Source organism: Nannospalax galili, unplaced genomic scaffold, assembly GCF_000622305.1.
Source record: "Nannospalax galili isolate Female #2095 unplaced genomic scaffold, S.galili_v1.0 scaffold751, whole genome shotgun sequence".
NCBI classification, from domain to species: Eukaryota; Metazoa; Chordata; class Mammalia; order Rodentia; family Spalacidae; genus Nannospalax; species Nannospalax galili.
In genome coordinates this window covers 57,012-72,361 of record NW_008331125.1, presented here as the reverse complement: position 1 = coordinate 72,361, position 15,350 = coordinate 57,012, and the positions used below count along the sequence as shown (strand labels likewise).

General features: G+C 37.6%; 2 protein-coding genes across 4 annotated transcripts in view; one reads left to right on the top strand and one right to left on the bottom strand.

Moving 5' to 3' along the window:
• The window catches only part of Cenpk (centromere protein K), a 21,269-nt gene extending 7,307 nt beyond the window's left edge, over positions 1 to 13,962 (bottom strand). The window contains exons 1-8 of one of the 3 annotated variants that reach the window (XM_008856156.3): positions 13,825 to 13,962; positions 12,995 to 13,139; positions 9,938 to 9,994; positions 8,766 to 8,838; positions 3,352 to 3,398; positions 638 to 720; positions 450 to 548; positions 201 to 327 (exon numbers count right to left, since the gene is read on the bottom strand). In XM_008856156.3, coding sequence (XP_008854378.1) covers positions 201 to 327; positions 450 to 548; positions 638 to 720; positions 3,352 to 3,398; positions 8,766 to 8,838; positions 9,938 to 9,994; positions 12,995 to 13,117 — 609 coding nt within the window. In that variant the 5' untranslated portion in view covers positions 13,118 to 13,139; positions 13,825 to 13,962. Of the gene's footprint in view, positions 1 to 200; positions 328 to 449; positions 549 to 637; positions 721 to 3,351; positions 3,399 to 7,716; positions 8,227 to 8,765; positions 8,839 to 9,937; positions 9,995 to 12,994; positions 13,140 to 13,698 lie in introns of those variants that run through there. The other 2 variants (XM_008856147.3, XM_029557795.1) reach the window with 2 other exon arrangements.
• Positions 13,859 to 15,350, top strand: part of Ppwd1 (peptidylprolyl isomerase domain and WD repeat containing 1) — a 35,616-nt gene continuing 34,124 nt past the window's right edge. Inside the window, exon 1 of the mRNA XM_008856127.3 lies at positions 13,859 to 14,198. Coding sequence (XP_008854349.2) covers positions 13,892 to 14,198 — 307 coding nt within the window. The 5' untranslated portion in view covers positions 13,859 to 13,891. The remainder of the gene's footprint in view (positions 14,199 to 15,350) is intronic.

Genomic DNA, 15,350 nt, shown 5'->3' with positions numbered 1-15,350 from the left:
ACAAAGAACACTTTAAAATTGCTTTAAAAATGTACTTAAGGAATCCCATTTGATTGAAAGACAAGCTTCTAATTTTTCAGTGAATATATTATGAAGGCGTACTAGGATACATGTATCTGTATGTCTTCATCCCTTTTTGTCCCTGTCTATAACAATTTTCAGTTATGATAATTCACATGAATGTGTTCTCTAAAACTTACCCTTTTCTTTTTAACATTTCCATCAGGCAGAGGAAAATGGTCTTCTAAAAACTCACCCAAGGCAATCAAGAGTTTCTCCTTAAATTCTTTTATACTAAGCATTTTAGCTTTCAGCTCATTAAAGATTCTAATGATAAGAAAGAATTAAAAGAAACATTTAGCTGATAAAATATATATGTGCATGTTCCTGATTATACATACAGCTGGCCAAAAATTTGTTTAAAAACTGTAGACCACAAAATTAATTACCTTGATTCAGAAAATGTGACCACCTGGTTTTTCAATTCACTGTGTAATTCTTGAAGAGTTTCCATTATTTGTTGCTGTTCATGCAACCACTGCTGCTCCCTTTAAATAGGGACAACAAAACAAATAGTCTAATAAAACTTTTACTGAGCATGTATCAATGATTAACGGAAATTACAACATAAATATACCTTTCTAAGTCTTCCTTTAACTTTTCATTTTTTGACTGAATAGTAGATAATACCATTTCCAGATCATGTCTCAGTTTTTGGAACTAGAACAAAAGAGCACAAGTTAATTACTTAGTCTTTACTATTACACAGTTTTGTTTCTAAATGACAGTGAAATTTATATATTGATCAAGAATACCTCAGTTTAGAAGCCAATAGTAAAAATATCTACAAGAGTCTTTGAAAGGGTAAATATTCAGCAAGGAGATGCTAAGTTTCAAGGAACATATTTTAATTTCAAACTGGAAGTAAATTAATGGAGTATTTTCTGTAATCTGGTAGATTAGGTTTCTTTTCTAATTAAAAAAAAAAAAGGCACAAAAATAAATATCATTCTGGCACATGGACCAGCTACATTCTCCTGCTCCAGGAGGATCTACTCTGGTTAGCTAGACAGGCCCTCCCCATGCAATCCCCATCTCTGCCTTGAACCTAGGCCCCCTCTGCTGGTCACACCTGAGACCTCCAGACTATCCTGGTAAATGGATGGAACCAGAAACTGTTATACTAATAACACAGACTCAGAAAAATACATGATGTTAAGTTCTCTTTCATTTGTGTTTCTTAGCTTCAAATCCTTATGTGTAAGTACATATCCTGAGGTTATTGCTGGAGTCAGGAGAATGGAAAGGAGCCATGGGGGTTAAAGGGAAGAAGGAGCCCAAGAGAGGGGGATGGCAGGAGGCAAGTGTTATCAAGGGGAAAATGGGGAAAGTGGGAGAATTTAACTGGGAAGGGAGGAGTATACAAGGAACTATGGCTGTAAAGAGGTAGAAGGAGCTCAAGAGAAGGGGGTAATAGGAGACAGGTATTATCAAACGGAAAATGGGGAAAATGAAGGTACTTAGACTAGGGAGGGAAGAGAGAGGTTAGACGGTGAGAGATACATAATGCTCAGGTAGTGAGAAAAACTAGAGGGAAATGTATTAGCCCAAAAGCCTACTGAAAAATAGACATAACACACACACACACACACACACACACACACACACACACACACAGTACATGTATATAGCTGAAGCCTATATAACAAGAGACACAGTGGAAGACAAGAGAAACCTCCCTTCCAGTTATTGGCCAGGGTAGTCAAAGAGACTCCCCAAATAACACAGGCCTTGATTGCCTCCCAAAACTTGAAAGTAAGAACCTATTGCTGAAGACGGGACATACTTTGGACACAGGACTTGGATCAATGGAGCTGAAGCTGAGCTGGAAGACCAGCTTTCATACTATGCTAGCTGCTAAGGGAGAAAAATCAAAGGTCCAGCCTAGCTTTAAAGCCTAATAACAACAATTATCAGCAAAGCAAACTATATTGGTGCAGTAGTGGCACTTTTATTTGGGTGCAATCAACAGCTACCTAACTGGACTTAAAGCACACTCGATGGGAGAGTACTCATGTGTGGCAAGATCAACACAGCCAAATACATATGGACAGAGAGGTCACAGATCTTAGAGAAACCCTAAATCTGTCACATCCCTAGACAAACATTATTCTTACTGTGTGCTAAATATGGATCCTTATGTTTACAGATAAGTATGTCAGTCACCACTCATCAAAGAAGCATCTTTTGCAACAGATGGAGATTACTACAGAGTTCCACAACTGGTCAAATTCACAGAATAAGTGTCTGTGAGATGCCCAGCTCTAAGTGACACATCTACAATGGAACCTCTACATCTAAGGCTCACGGAACACAGAGGAACAAGGGGAAGAAAGAATACTAATCCATCTTTCTACTCTCTCCAGCAAAGCTTCCTCCTACAGCAGAGGCTGATTAACAAAAAGCCACAACTGGCCAAAATGTAGAGAATAAGAGACTGCAGAGTGTGTGTCACTGGATAGGACTCCCATATTAAACCTCTGCCAGTCAGGGCTCAGGGACCATTGCAGATGGGATAAGGAGGTTAAGTAAGAAGAGAAGGAAATCAATAAAGTCAAAAGCTAGCTCTTTGAGAAAATCAATACAATTAGCAAGATTAATTAGAGGAAGGACAAGGACACAAATTATCAGTACAGAGGTGTATCAGGAGAGAGGTGAACTCACGACAAACATTAAAAGGATCACTGGGAACAGGGGATGTCCTCTAGTGGCAGAGTATTAGCCTATGAAGAGCAGGGTCCTAGGTTCAATGGCCACTGATGTAGAATAAGGATGATGGGGGATACCCTAAACAACTTTCAACGTCGATAAAGTTCAAAAATAAGATCAGAGAGACAAACTCTTAGAAAGACACATGCTAATGAAGCACACTCAGGACTAACGAAATGAGTATCTGTAATTTTCCCAGATAAAATTTTCATTCATTTTATGTCATCTGTCCATCTGTTTTTGGAGAATCTTTAAAAAATATCTAGTTCAGGGGCTGGAGAGATGGCTCAGCAGTTAAGAACACTGGTTGTCCGTCCTTAACTCCAGTTCCAGGGGAATCCGAAGCCCTCTTCTGACCTCTGCAGCATTACACGACACAGGTGCACTCATACATGCAGGCAATACATGCATACACATAAAATAAAAATAATAAAAAATAAAATAAAAATATTTAGTTCAATAAGCATGAAAATTTTAATACAGTTTTAGAATGGCTTAGCCTACTTCTTATGTCATAAACTGATCTAAAACAGTTCTAACTATAAATTACTTGAGGTTAGTACAAATCCATAAATTACTTACCTCTTCTTTTCCTAATGTTACCAAAACATCTTCAGTCAGGGGAGTTACTACAAAAATAAAATAAAACAAAATCATATATGTACTTAGTTGGTTCTCAAGCATTTGACTTAGTAGCCTTTCTGAGATAACTCTTTTCCACTTCATTTATGTATTACTGAACTTTTATAAGATACATGAAGTTTATATAAATTTCAAATGAACATCTTTCACATATATCTCAAAGTATATATGGATAAATTTGTTATTCATGAATTTTATTTTCAGTTCCTTTCTTTCCTAAAGCCTCAAAAACAACCTTAATGATCTAATATTCAAGTATTTTTCTCTATATTTATATAATGTATTCCTATAATGTACATACATATGGAAATAAATATTCACAAACTTAAAGGTTTGACTTTTATTATTGCTGATTTAAAATTTTTTATTATTTTTATGTGTATGAGTTTATCGGTTGCACGTATGTAAGTGCACCTGTGTTGTACAATGCCCACAGAGGTCAGAAGAGGACACTGGATCCCCTGGAACTGGAGTTACAGATGGTCTTTAACAGCCATGTGGGTGCTGGGGACAGAACCCGGTCCTCTATAAGAACAGCCAGTGCTCTTAACCACTGAGCCAACTCTCCAAGCCCTCACTGCTGATTTTATAAGAAATTTTATCATAAAAATTATCAGTTTTACTCAACAAAACTTCCATTTATAGAACTAATTCACCACTTAATGACTGCATACTACACAATGAGTTAGTAGTGTATGTTATGTGTCTGTATACATCATAATGTAGTAGTGATTTTCCCACAACTGAGCACAAAGTTTAAGCTAGTTTTTAAGTACAACAAGGATACAATGAACAACCTTTTATGTCTTTATGTACTAGTGTTTTTACTTCTATGGAACATATTCCCAGAAATTACAAAGAATCAAACATGTTTTGGAATTTTTTTTTTTTAGACTAAATCAGACTTCTTTTAAAAATGCATCTATTAGCAATGAATTATATACAGTAAATTATATAGCTTTCTATATTTTGTCAGGCTCATGAGTAGAAAAAAATATGCAATTTCACATAGAAATTAATAAATTGTCCAATCTTTATACAAGAGTTTTATCATTTTTAATATTTTATTATTTTTATTTTATGTGTATGAGTGTATTGCCTACATGTATGTGAGTGCACCCATGTCATGCAGTGCCGCAGAGGTCAGAAGAGAGCTTAGGATTCCCCTGGAACTGGAGTTAAGGACGGTTAATAGCCGCCATGTGGGTGCTAGAAACTGAACCCGGGTCCCCTGCAAGAGCAGTCAGTACTCTTAACCGCTGAGCCATCTCCCCAGCCCCAAGAATTTTATCATTTTTAATTAACTGCTATTTGAAATTTCTCAAATGATGTATTAATAAAAAGCTGCTGATACCTACTATTTTAGAGAGTCTTATAACAAGAAAAGACTTCCTATGTGTACTTTATAGGTCAAATTGAGAGCTGGTTGTAGGTTGTAGGTAGTATCATAGTAGAACTATGGTTTGAATAGGTGTACCATACCACCAAGGTCCATGTGTTAAAGCCTTGGATAACAGCCTATGACACTAATGAAAACTAAGGGAACCTTTCTAGGGTAGAACTTAGTGGAAGGAAGTATAGTCACTAGATAGTGGTGCCCTTGAACATTGGAATGTGTCTTCTTGCCTTTCTGACTCCTGGCTGCAATGAGGTAAGAAAGTTCCACCAACATGTGCTGTTACCATGTTTTCCCTTGCCATAGGTCCAAAAACCAATGGAGCCAACCAACCATGGGACTGAAATCTCTAATCATGAGCCAAGTAAACCTTGATTGTTTATACACTGTTTATTTCAGGCTTTTTTTGTTTGTTTGTTTCAGTGATGGAAAGCTGGCTAATGCAAGTACTAAACATTTCAACAAATGCAATGCAAGAGTTCTGGAGACTGGTTAGAACACAATGTAAAATACTTATCACTATTGGACTATACCTAGCTTAAGAGAATACATCTAATGTGTGTTTTGCCATAATTTAAAAAAATCAGAAAACAGAACTTTAAGAGACTTATGTAACTGTAAGGAAAGATATAACATTTGTGTTAATGGAATTTCAGTAGAGGAGAAAAGGGGTAAGAAAAGGCTAAGAAACAATGTGGAGAAATACTACCTGGAAGTTCCCCAAATTTTGTACAAGAAATAAACCCAAATATTTAAGATCCAAGTGAACATCAGACAGCATAAACCTAAAGAAATTTATGCTTAGATGTATTGTAATTCATCTGAAAGCTAAAGACAATGAAAACAGTCTTGAAAGCAGCCAGGAAAAACAGATGCGCACACACACACACACACACACACACACACAATCTTGTACCTTACTTATAGGTGAAGAACTATGAGAACAACAGCAGATTTCTCATCAGTAACCAGGAAGACAGAAGCAGCATACTTTTCAGGTGCTAAAGAAGATAACCCTGGGGCTAGAGGTAAGTTCAGCAGTTAAGAGTACTTGCTCCTTTGGCAGAAGACACAGGTTCAGTTCCTAGCACCCATATGGTAGCTCATAACTGCCTTTATCTCCAGTTCCAGAGGCTCTGACGCTCTCCGTAGGCACTATATGCATGCAGGACATTCACATACATGCAGCAAAACACTCATACATGTAAAACAAAAATGAATAATTAAAGAAACAAACAAACTGGGCATAGTGATGCAAACCTTTAATCTCAGGAGGCAAAGGCAGGCAGATCTCAGAGATCAAGGCCAGCTGGGGGAGCTACAGGAAGACCTTTTCTCAAAAATAATTAAACAAAGAGAGTGTGTGTGTGTGTGTGTGCATCTTCCTTTCTTTTGACATCACACACCATATGCCTGACTCTGTTTTTCACCATGTCTTCTCACAAGACTTTCAGAATCAAGCAATTCCTGACCAAGAACAAAAGCAAAATCATTTCATTCCCCAATGGATTTGGATGAAAACTGGTAACAAAATAGGTACAACTCCAAGAGAAGACACATTGGGTCTGTAAAGTTTCACACAAAATAGCAAGACTGTTTTCAGATAGAACTAAACGTTTTCACCTCTAGAGATTTGGGTATGTTGGGAACTTGTTACGCTTTCATCTGCTCTGCATGAGCAAGTTTGCTGGTTCAATAATAAATATGTGGAACCTTTTGGAAAAATAAGGAATTTCAGAATTTTAAGATGGAAAAAGGAACAGAAAAAACAAAAACATGGAATGAGAGCAGGGCAGGTACCTCAGTTGGTAAAGTAACTGCATATAAGCACTAGGGAGTGAGTTTGATCCTCGGACCCCACATAAAAAAATTAGAGCCTGGTGGCATGGGCTTGAAATCCCAGTGCTAGGGAGACTGAGATGGATCCCTGGGGCTCATTAGTCAGTCAGTTTATGCTATCTTCTAAGTTCTAAGTCAATGAGAGACCTTGTCTGAAAAAAAAAAAAAGTTTGAAACAAGATTAGAAAACTTTGATAATTGTTTGAAGTTAGTCTTTGAGTTGACAAGGTTCATTAAATTATTCTAACTTTTATGGTTAAAAATGTCAATAAGCTGGGCATGGTGGTATAGGCCTTTAATCCCAACACTTAAGAGGCAGAGGCAGGCAGATCCTTTAGTCATAGCCTTAGTAAACTAATACAGAAGTCATTATTACAGCTACAACACATAATCAAGAGCAAGAAAACATTATTATTAGAAACTGAAACTACAATGTTGGTATAGCATAATAGGATAAGAACTGAATAAAGCTGAGCACAGGCCAGGCATAGTGGTACACACTTAAAATCCTAGCACATAGGAGGCTAAGACAGAAGCATGCCAAGTTCTAGGCCAGCACTGTTTATACAGCAAATCCCTTTCTCAAAAAAAGAAAGAAAAAGAAAAAGAAGTTGAGTACATGTCTCTGAAGAATACCACTGTTTTTTTTGTTTTTGGTTTTTGAGATAGGGGCTGGAGAGATGGGTCAGCAGTTAAGAGCACTGATTGCTCTTGCAGAGGACCTGGGTTCACTTCCCAGCACCCACAAGGCAACTAACAACTGTCTGTAACTCCAGCTCCAAGGGATTTGATGCCTTCCTCTGACCTCCATGGGCACTGAACAACATAGGTGTACTTACACACATGCAGGCAATAAACTCATACATATATAATAAAAATAATATAAAAAGAGATAAGCCAGGAGTGGTGGCGCATACCTTTAGTCTCAGCACCTGGGAGACAGAGGCTGGTGGATCTCTGTGAATTCAAGGTCAGCCTGGTCTACATAATGAGTTCCAGGCCAGCTGGCTGGGGCTACAGGGAGACCCTGTCTCAAAAATAACAAAAAAAGAGAGATAAAAAAATCTCACCATAATGATCTAATGGGTTGATGACTGGTGTCATAGAGGATGGGCTCAATATATATTGACTGGCCATGTATGAAAGATGAAAAATGAAGAATGTAGAAGAACTCTTGAATGTAGAACTCATCAAATATCAATTCATGGAATTGGAGGTAAAGTGAACTGGAGGATTTTTTTCTGTAATCTCTATGAGGTACAAAGATAACTGAGTCCAATGTTACAGAGAAGTTTAGATTAAATGTGTATTTAGAAGTTATTATGGGGGCTGGAGAGAGTCTCAGAAGTTAAGCACACTGGCTGCTCTTGCAGAGGACCTGAACTCAATTATATAACATCAATCAACCATCCATAACTCAGAGATCTGCCTGCCTCTGGCTCCTGAGTGCTGGAATTTAAAGACTTGAGCCACCAGGTGTGGCTATACCAACATTTTTGACAGCTGAGTAAGAGCACTCTGAGGTGCTGAAGTATACTGGATGTAGGCAAGTGCACCCATATCGTGCAATGACCGCAGAGGACAGAAGAGGCCGTCGGATCCCCTGGAACTGGAGTCACGAACAGCTGTTAGTTGCCATGTGGGTGCTCGGATTCGAATCCGGGTCTTCTGCATGAACAGTCAGTGTTCTTAACCGCTGAGCCATCTCTCCAGCCCCTTCTATTCTTTATATAGGGGCAAAAATATATTTGACTTCAACTGAACAAGTCAAGAAACAACATAAAAACTATGGAATCCTTATGTAGAGAAGCATGAAAAAAAACTTTGCCAATGTGAAAGTTTCATTAACAAGTCATGGTTTCTACTGACTATAAGACAGTATATTTGAAGATAAAATAATACAATAAGGTCTTCATAGTTCAGGTTATAATAATCTAATGTAAAACATGTATTTATCTGGATTAAAAGAAATAACATAGAGAAGAAAAACTGGAATGGCTTCCTAGTACCAATGGAAGATGAACAATTTCAAGGACAAATGGATCTTATAATTCCTGAGTCATTAACTTATTACCACAATTTGCCTACTAAAATACAAACCTAAAAATAACAATCTTACTTTCAGCTGTTTTTTTGTGCCACTGACTGAGTTCAGCAGTCAAACATTTCACTTGCATAATTAGTAATGAGAGCTACAAAAAAAAAGGAGCAAGTTATTTCTTATAGAATATTGACAATCATAATGAAAATATAATATTGTAATACTAATTCTAAAATAAGTGGTTAACAAAATAGCACTACCAAACAACAAGATATTATCACCCTGAATAGATTTTACTTTTAAACCATGTTAACTATAGTTTATAAATTGCCTGTCATATCAATGATATTGAATACTATTAAAATTAATTATGCTTTACTACTAAAACTAAAAGAACCTAAGAACATTGTTTATTTACAAAATATACCTTAAGAGATACTGATAGAGCAAGAATCGGCCCCTGCAAAAAAAGATTATAAACAACCAGGATCCTGTCTTGCAGAGGACCTGGGTTTGATTCCCAGCACCCACATGATGGTTAACAACTGTCCATAACTCCAGTTCCAGGGAATTCAACGCCCTCTTCTGACATCCACAGGCATTGCATGACACTGGTGCACTTACATACATGCAGGCAATGCACTTAAACACATAAATAAAAAATAATAAATATGGAGAGAAAAAAACAAGGTGAACATTGTCTGAGGAATGACATTGGTGGCTGTCCTCTAGCCTCCAAAATGCACATACAACACACATACACATGCACCTGCAGACACATGAACATTCACATATACCCACAAAATAGACAAAGTAATAAAGAAATATACTTTCTTATTTACAATAGATAATTTCCAAAAATATTTTTGGAACATTTCTTGCAATTCTTAGAGCAGGAGTTTTCCAGCTGTTTAAGAATATAGGTATTACGGCTCAGTGGGTAAAGGTGCTTGCTGCACAAGCCTGGCAAAAAAAAAAAAACCCTAAAACCCATGTAAAAGTGAAAGGAAAGTACCAGCTCAACAAAGCTGTCCTCTGGCCTCCATATACATGCCATGGCATGCCTACACAACACACATCATATGCACACACATACCAACACCACACACCAACACACACACAAATAATTTTTTTAAAAGAATTATAGGTATTAGCAAAGCTGTTATATTTGGGGTAAATATAAATAGATAAATTTTTTTCTAAAATGAATTCTAATTCCTATTTTCTAGGAAGAAATACAAATTTCATACCTGAGCATTTGAATTAGTGAGTGTCTCAGTTCCAATAAGCGATAATTTATTCTGACACTTGATTTAAAAAGTAAAGAGAAACAAGTCACACACTTAACAGTCCATAGATAATTCCCACCTTGCCCACATTTATACTATTCCAATATAACATTCCTCTAAAATAACATAAAAATATGTGACAGAGAGTCTGTTAAATTTCTCACTTTCCACTTAAGATGATCAGGAAAGCAGTAAAATCAGTTCCAAAGTGATTATATCAAAAAAATAGGAAAGGGCTGTAGATGTAGTTCAGTGATGTAGCACCTGTATAGGGCCTTTGGTTCCATCCTCCTTATCCTCCACAGGGCAATGAATAAGAGAATAAAGAAATTAAAAAAAAAAAAAACCTAACAGCTAGGATGAATTATAAGCTACATAATGGGAAAAAATGGGAGGTAAGAGAACAAAAGTCAAAGTACTATAGAAAAAAAAAAGTTAATTACATAAGAAAATAAGCCTTCAGGGGGCTGGAGAGATAGCTCAGCGGTTAAGAACACTGGCTCTTCTTGCAGAAGACTTGGGTTTGAATCCCAGCACCCATATGGCAGCTAACAACTGTCTGCAACTCCAGCTCCAGGGGATCTGATGGCCTTTTCTATCCTGCACAGGCATTGCACGACACGGGTGCACTTACCTACGTACAGACAATACATGCATACACATAAAATTAAAATAAAATTAAAAAAAAAAAAAAAGAAGCTTTCAAGAGACATTATTGGCCTGGACTTAAAAAATCAAACACTGTTAATAATCATTAGATTTGAGATGTAAAAATGATTAATTTTAAAATTTATCTGTGATCATTTCTTTAAAAAAATTTTTTTGCTTTATATTTATTTTATGTGTATGCGTGTATTGCATGCATGTATACAAGTGCATCCATGTCATACAATGGCCAAGGAAGAGGGAGTCGGATCCTCTGGAACTGGAGTTACAGACAGTTGTTAGCCACCATGTGGGTACTAGGCTTCCAACCCAGGTCTTCTGCAAGAACAGACAGTGGTCTTAACCACTGAGCCATCTCTCTAGTCCTATAAATTTTATTTGTGATGATTTCTAGTTGCAGTATATACATATCATATACATACATTCCCCCCCTTTAGTCAGGGTCTCACTATGTAGCTCTGGCTGGCCTGAAACTTGCTATGTCACCAGGCTGAGCATAAACTCAGAGATCCGCCTGCCTCTGCCTCCCAAGTGCTAGGATTAAAGGTGTGTGCTACCACACATATAAACAGTAACAATTTTTAAAAGTTATTGCAAAATCCAAATTTCTAATCTAAAAAAGGAATGTAAACATTAATAAATATGTTAATGACTTAAAGCATCAAGGATTTTGTTAAAATGATTTTAAAAATGTATTCCACTGCTCTTTCCTACTGACACCTTAGTGAAAGATAGCATACTACATATATCTGTGATATGTATCACATACTACATTATTTTGATAAAAATCTGTTCTCTTAAACATAATGTTGTATATCAAAAGTGTCTCCATCTCAAACAACATACATAATTTCAACCTTAACATTACATTTTTATATTCATGTTTTTATTCATAATTCATAATGATATGTCATTCCTATATCCATGATCTTTATTTTGGATACTAATCCAATCCAAAACAGGTACTGAAAAGATTCATCATTCTCTCTAATTTTACCACATTCATTAACTTTTCGTATCATCCTCCTCAGTATTTTTTTTCCTTTTTTTTTTTTTTGAGACATGGTCTCCCTGTAGCTCCAGAGTTCCACCTGCCTCTGCCTCCTGAGTGCTAGAATTAAAGGCACGTGCCACAATGGCCTCAGCATCTCTTAAAGTAATACTTGCAAAGATAGTATTAAGGCCTTCATCTCTTAACAGGATGTCTACTAGAGCCTCCTAAATGTTGTTTCTGTATTCTTTTCTTAAAAGACAACAAAATTGTTTTCTTAACTGGCATATCTCATTGTGTCACTTATGTTTTTAAAATTCTTTTTAATTTTTTTAAAGTTTATCAGTATTTACACAGATAAAATATAAATAAACTTACAAAGCTTTAATGACATCCCATCATACACACTCCACAAAATCTATGCTCTTGTTCCTGGCTAACTCTCTCCAGTCTCACTTCACAAGATTTCTTTCTCCTAGTATCTATTTTCCATATATTTAGGAGTTCTCTAAATTCTTCAAAATAAACTTTTTTTTTTTTTTTTTTTAATCTTTCTGCGACAGGGTCTCCCTGTAGCTCCAGCTGGCCTAGAACTCACTATGTAGACCAGGCTGGCCTTAAACTCACAGATATCCGCCTGCCTCTGCCTCCGGAGTGCGGGTTTAATCCTATGCGCCACCACGCCCGGTTCAAAATATATATTCTTGCTTTCCTGTGTTATATTCCTGTTTTACTTTCATGGGCCCTTATCTGTCCTTCAGGCATGAAATGAGTGACTACTTGTAGAAACATATCTTTTACTCCTTCAGATTAGTGGAAGTGCTCTGCCTAGGTGCAGTTTTTGCCCTTTTACCACAATACTACTAACGATGCATCACAAACAATATTAAGAATGGCTGCTGCCTCCCCAAGATAATCTACGTGAAAGCAGAAACTACCATCATTTTTGTTCTCTTTCTGTATCTTATCTAGTATAAAACTTCTTAAATAAGGGGCTGGAGAGATGGCTCAGCAGCTAAGAGCACTGACTGCTCTTGCAGAGGACTTGGGTTGGATTACCAGCACCCACATGGCAGCTATGAACCGTTCTTAACTCCAGTTCCAGGGGAATCTGACCTCCCCACAGCATTGTACGACATAGGTGCACTCACATACATGCAGGCAATACACTTATAAAATAAAAAATTAAATAAAGTGTATTAAAAAAACTTCTAAAATAAATGCTTATAAGTCCAAGGGCTATATAAATAATTATATAAAATAATAGCTTTGGAGAACTTGACATTTCTTTCCTAGGTCTATTATTGAAACTCATTTAAATCTTTTATACACTGTTATCACTTTTATATGTTGATACTTACTTCTTCCATGTCTTTCCACATTTCTTCACATTCTTTAATAAGTTCTTCTTCTGTATCTATAACAACTTCCACATCCATTGTACTGTCTGAATCTAGACCTTGATCATTCACTGACATGTTCATTACAGTTTGCTTTACTGAAAAACTAAACAGATACATGCATTTAACCACTACTTAATTGAACACTTAATACTTGCCAGATACCCCATTAGGTGCTGATGTAGCAGTGACTAAAAAATCCCTTGAATGAGAAACAATGAATACACTACTGTTGGAAGGGAATATGTTAGCATAGCCATTACAGAAAATAGGGATGTTAACTACAAAAACTAGAAACAGAACTTGGGATCCAGAAGTTCTAAAATGGGTGGAACTGTTAGAAGATTCAATATCATAAAGATGTTAATTCTACCTGACAAATTCTAAAATGTATATGGAAATAGAGATCTAGAGCATAAAAGACGCCCATGAAAAATAAAGGAAGGCTTACTCTACCAAATAATAAATTTACGTAACTCTAGAAATCATGATTTGAACATAACCATACTGCTAACATGGAACACCACTGAACACAATCCAAACACTTTTTTGAGGTTCTGACTTTTAAACAAAAAGCTCCTTCCAAACCCGCCCCTCCGTTGTTTTCCCGCTAGGCGCCACGGTTCTGGAGGGGCGTTGGTCCGGGAGGCTCATGTCCAACTCACATCCTGCTTTCGGGGCAGCGTCTCTAAATCCCTCGAGCTGCTACCGTCCTCCACAGCAAACGTCAACCGTGACAGCGTCCTCCACTGCCCCTGCTTTACCTCCCGCAGGCAAAGGCCTCAACTCACCACAGCCCTCTACCTGCTCCGGAATTCTGTTAGGCGCGCCACCGGCTTCGCGCGCGCTGCCTGCTGAATGGCTCTGCTCTCGCCCACTCCAGCCAATCAAGAAAGTCGCTCGGCCACTGTCTTGCGGGCTGCGTCGCGTAGCTCACCCCTGTGTCGCGTCTCTTTTGACGTCTTGAACAACATGGCGGCTGAAAGTGGTAGCGATTCGCAGCTGAGAAGAAAAAGGCGCCGGGACCCAGAGGAACCGGAAAAAACGGAACTGAGCGAGAGAGAGCTGGTGGCGGCAGTGACGGGAACCCAAGAAAATGATGAGAATGAAGAGCGCTGGGTTGGGCCTTTACCCGTGGAAGCTACGCTAGCCAAGAAGAGGAAAGGTAGCTGCAGAGACGGAGAGCGAACTGGAATGCAGCGTTTGCAGAGTGGGAGGGTTGGTTTCAAACAAGCCCGGAAGAGGGAGTTAAGATTGTGTGGTTTGTGCCCTCAGAGCAGACGGTTGTCACCCTGTTTCTGGCCACTCTGTACTTGAACGCCATTCCTCAAATAGTCATTTGGTCTCAGTACAGCATTTTTTTTCATAATATGTAACACTATTAACCCTGGTTACTTACAATAGATGCTAAAGCTAATACTTGCCTGTTCTTACTTGATTGCTCTGATTGACCTCATAACAGCCATGTGAAGTTGGAATTTATGGTTTTTGTTTGTTTTGGTTTTTTGAGACAGAGTCTCCCTGTAGCCCCAGCTGGCCTGGAACTCGCTGTGTAGACCAGGCTGGCCCGGGTCTCACAGAGATCTGCCTATCTCTGCGTCCCGAATACTGCATTAAAGGTGTGCGCCACCACATCCGACTGGAATTTCTAGTTTTGATTAGCAGGTAAAGGAGAATGTACGGATTCTCTTTAAGGTTCTCTGGGTCGAGAGTACTGTTGGTATGTTAGTGCGCTGGAAAAAGATGATACTTATTAACCACAAAGACAATTTCAACCCTGATTTAACTACCAATGCATTTTCAAGCGCAGGGAAAGTCTCGTAGGCTTCCTGGATCACCGGTTTTCTTTTTTTTTTTCAAGCAAACACTGGTTTTCAGGACAACATAGACTGAAGCATTTTGCCACTAGCTTTAAATAATGAGATTTTATAAAATAAAAGGATGAGGAAATGGATAGATAAAATTTTACTTTTTAAAGCTTTTCTATGAAACTTTTTCCTTCACTGTTAGACTAAACAGTTTTTAAAGCTCAATTCTGACTTGAAACTACTACTTAAAACTATTTTCAGCAACAAATCCCAAACTCCCAAACTGGCATATAAGGCCTTTTAATCTCATTACCTCTTTAATATTTATCCCAATACTGTTCTCTCTCAAACCCTTACCTTGTCCTCCAGCCATTTAAACCCCTTGAGAATGGGCTTCTCTGGATGTCGGCCCCATACTGTATTTTTACCTGGAAAAATTTCTTTCCTTTAGCTAGACTAGCTTTTTAACAAGTAGCCTTCAAATATTTAGATACAATGATTTTGGAACC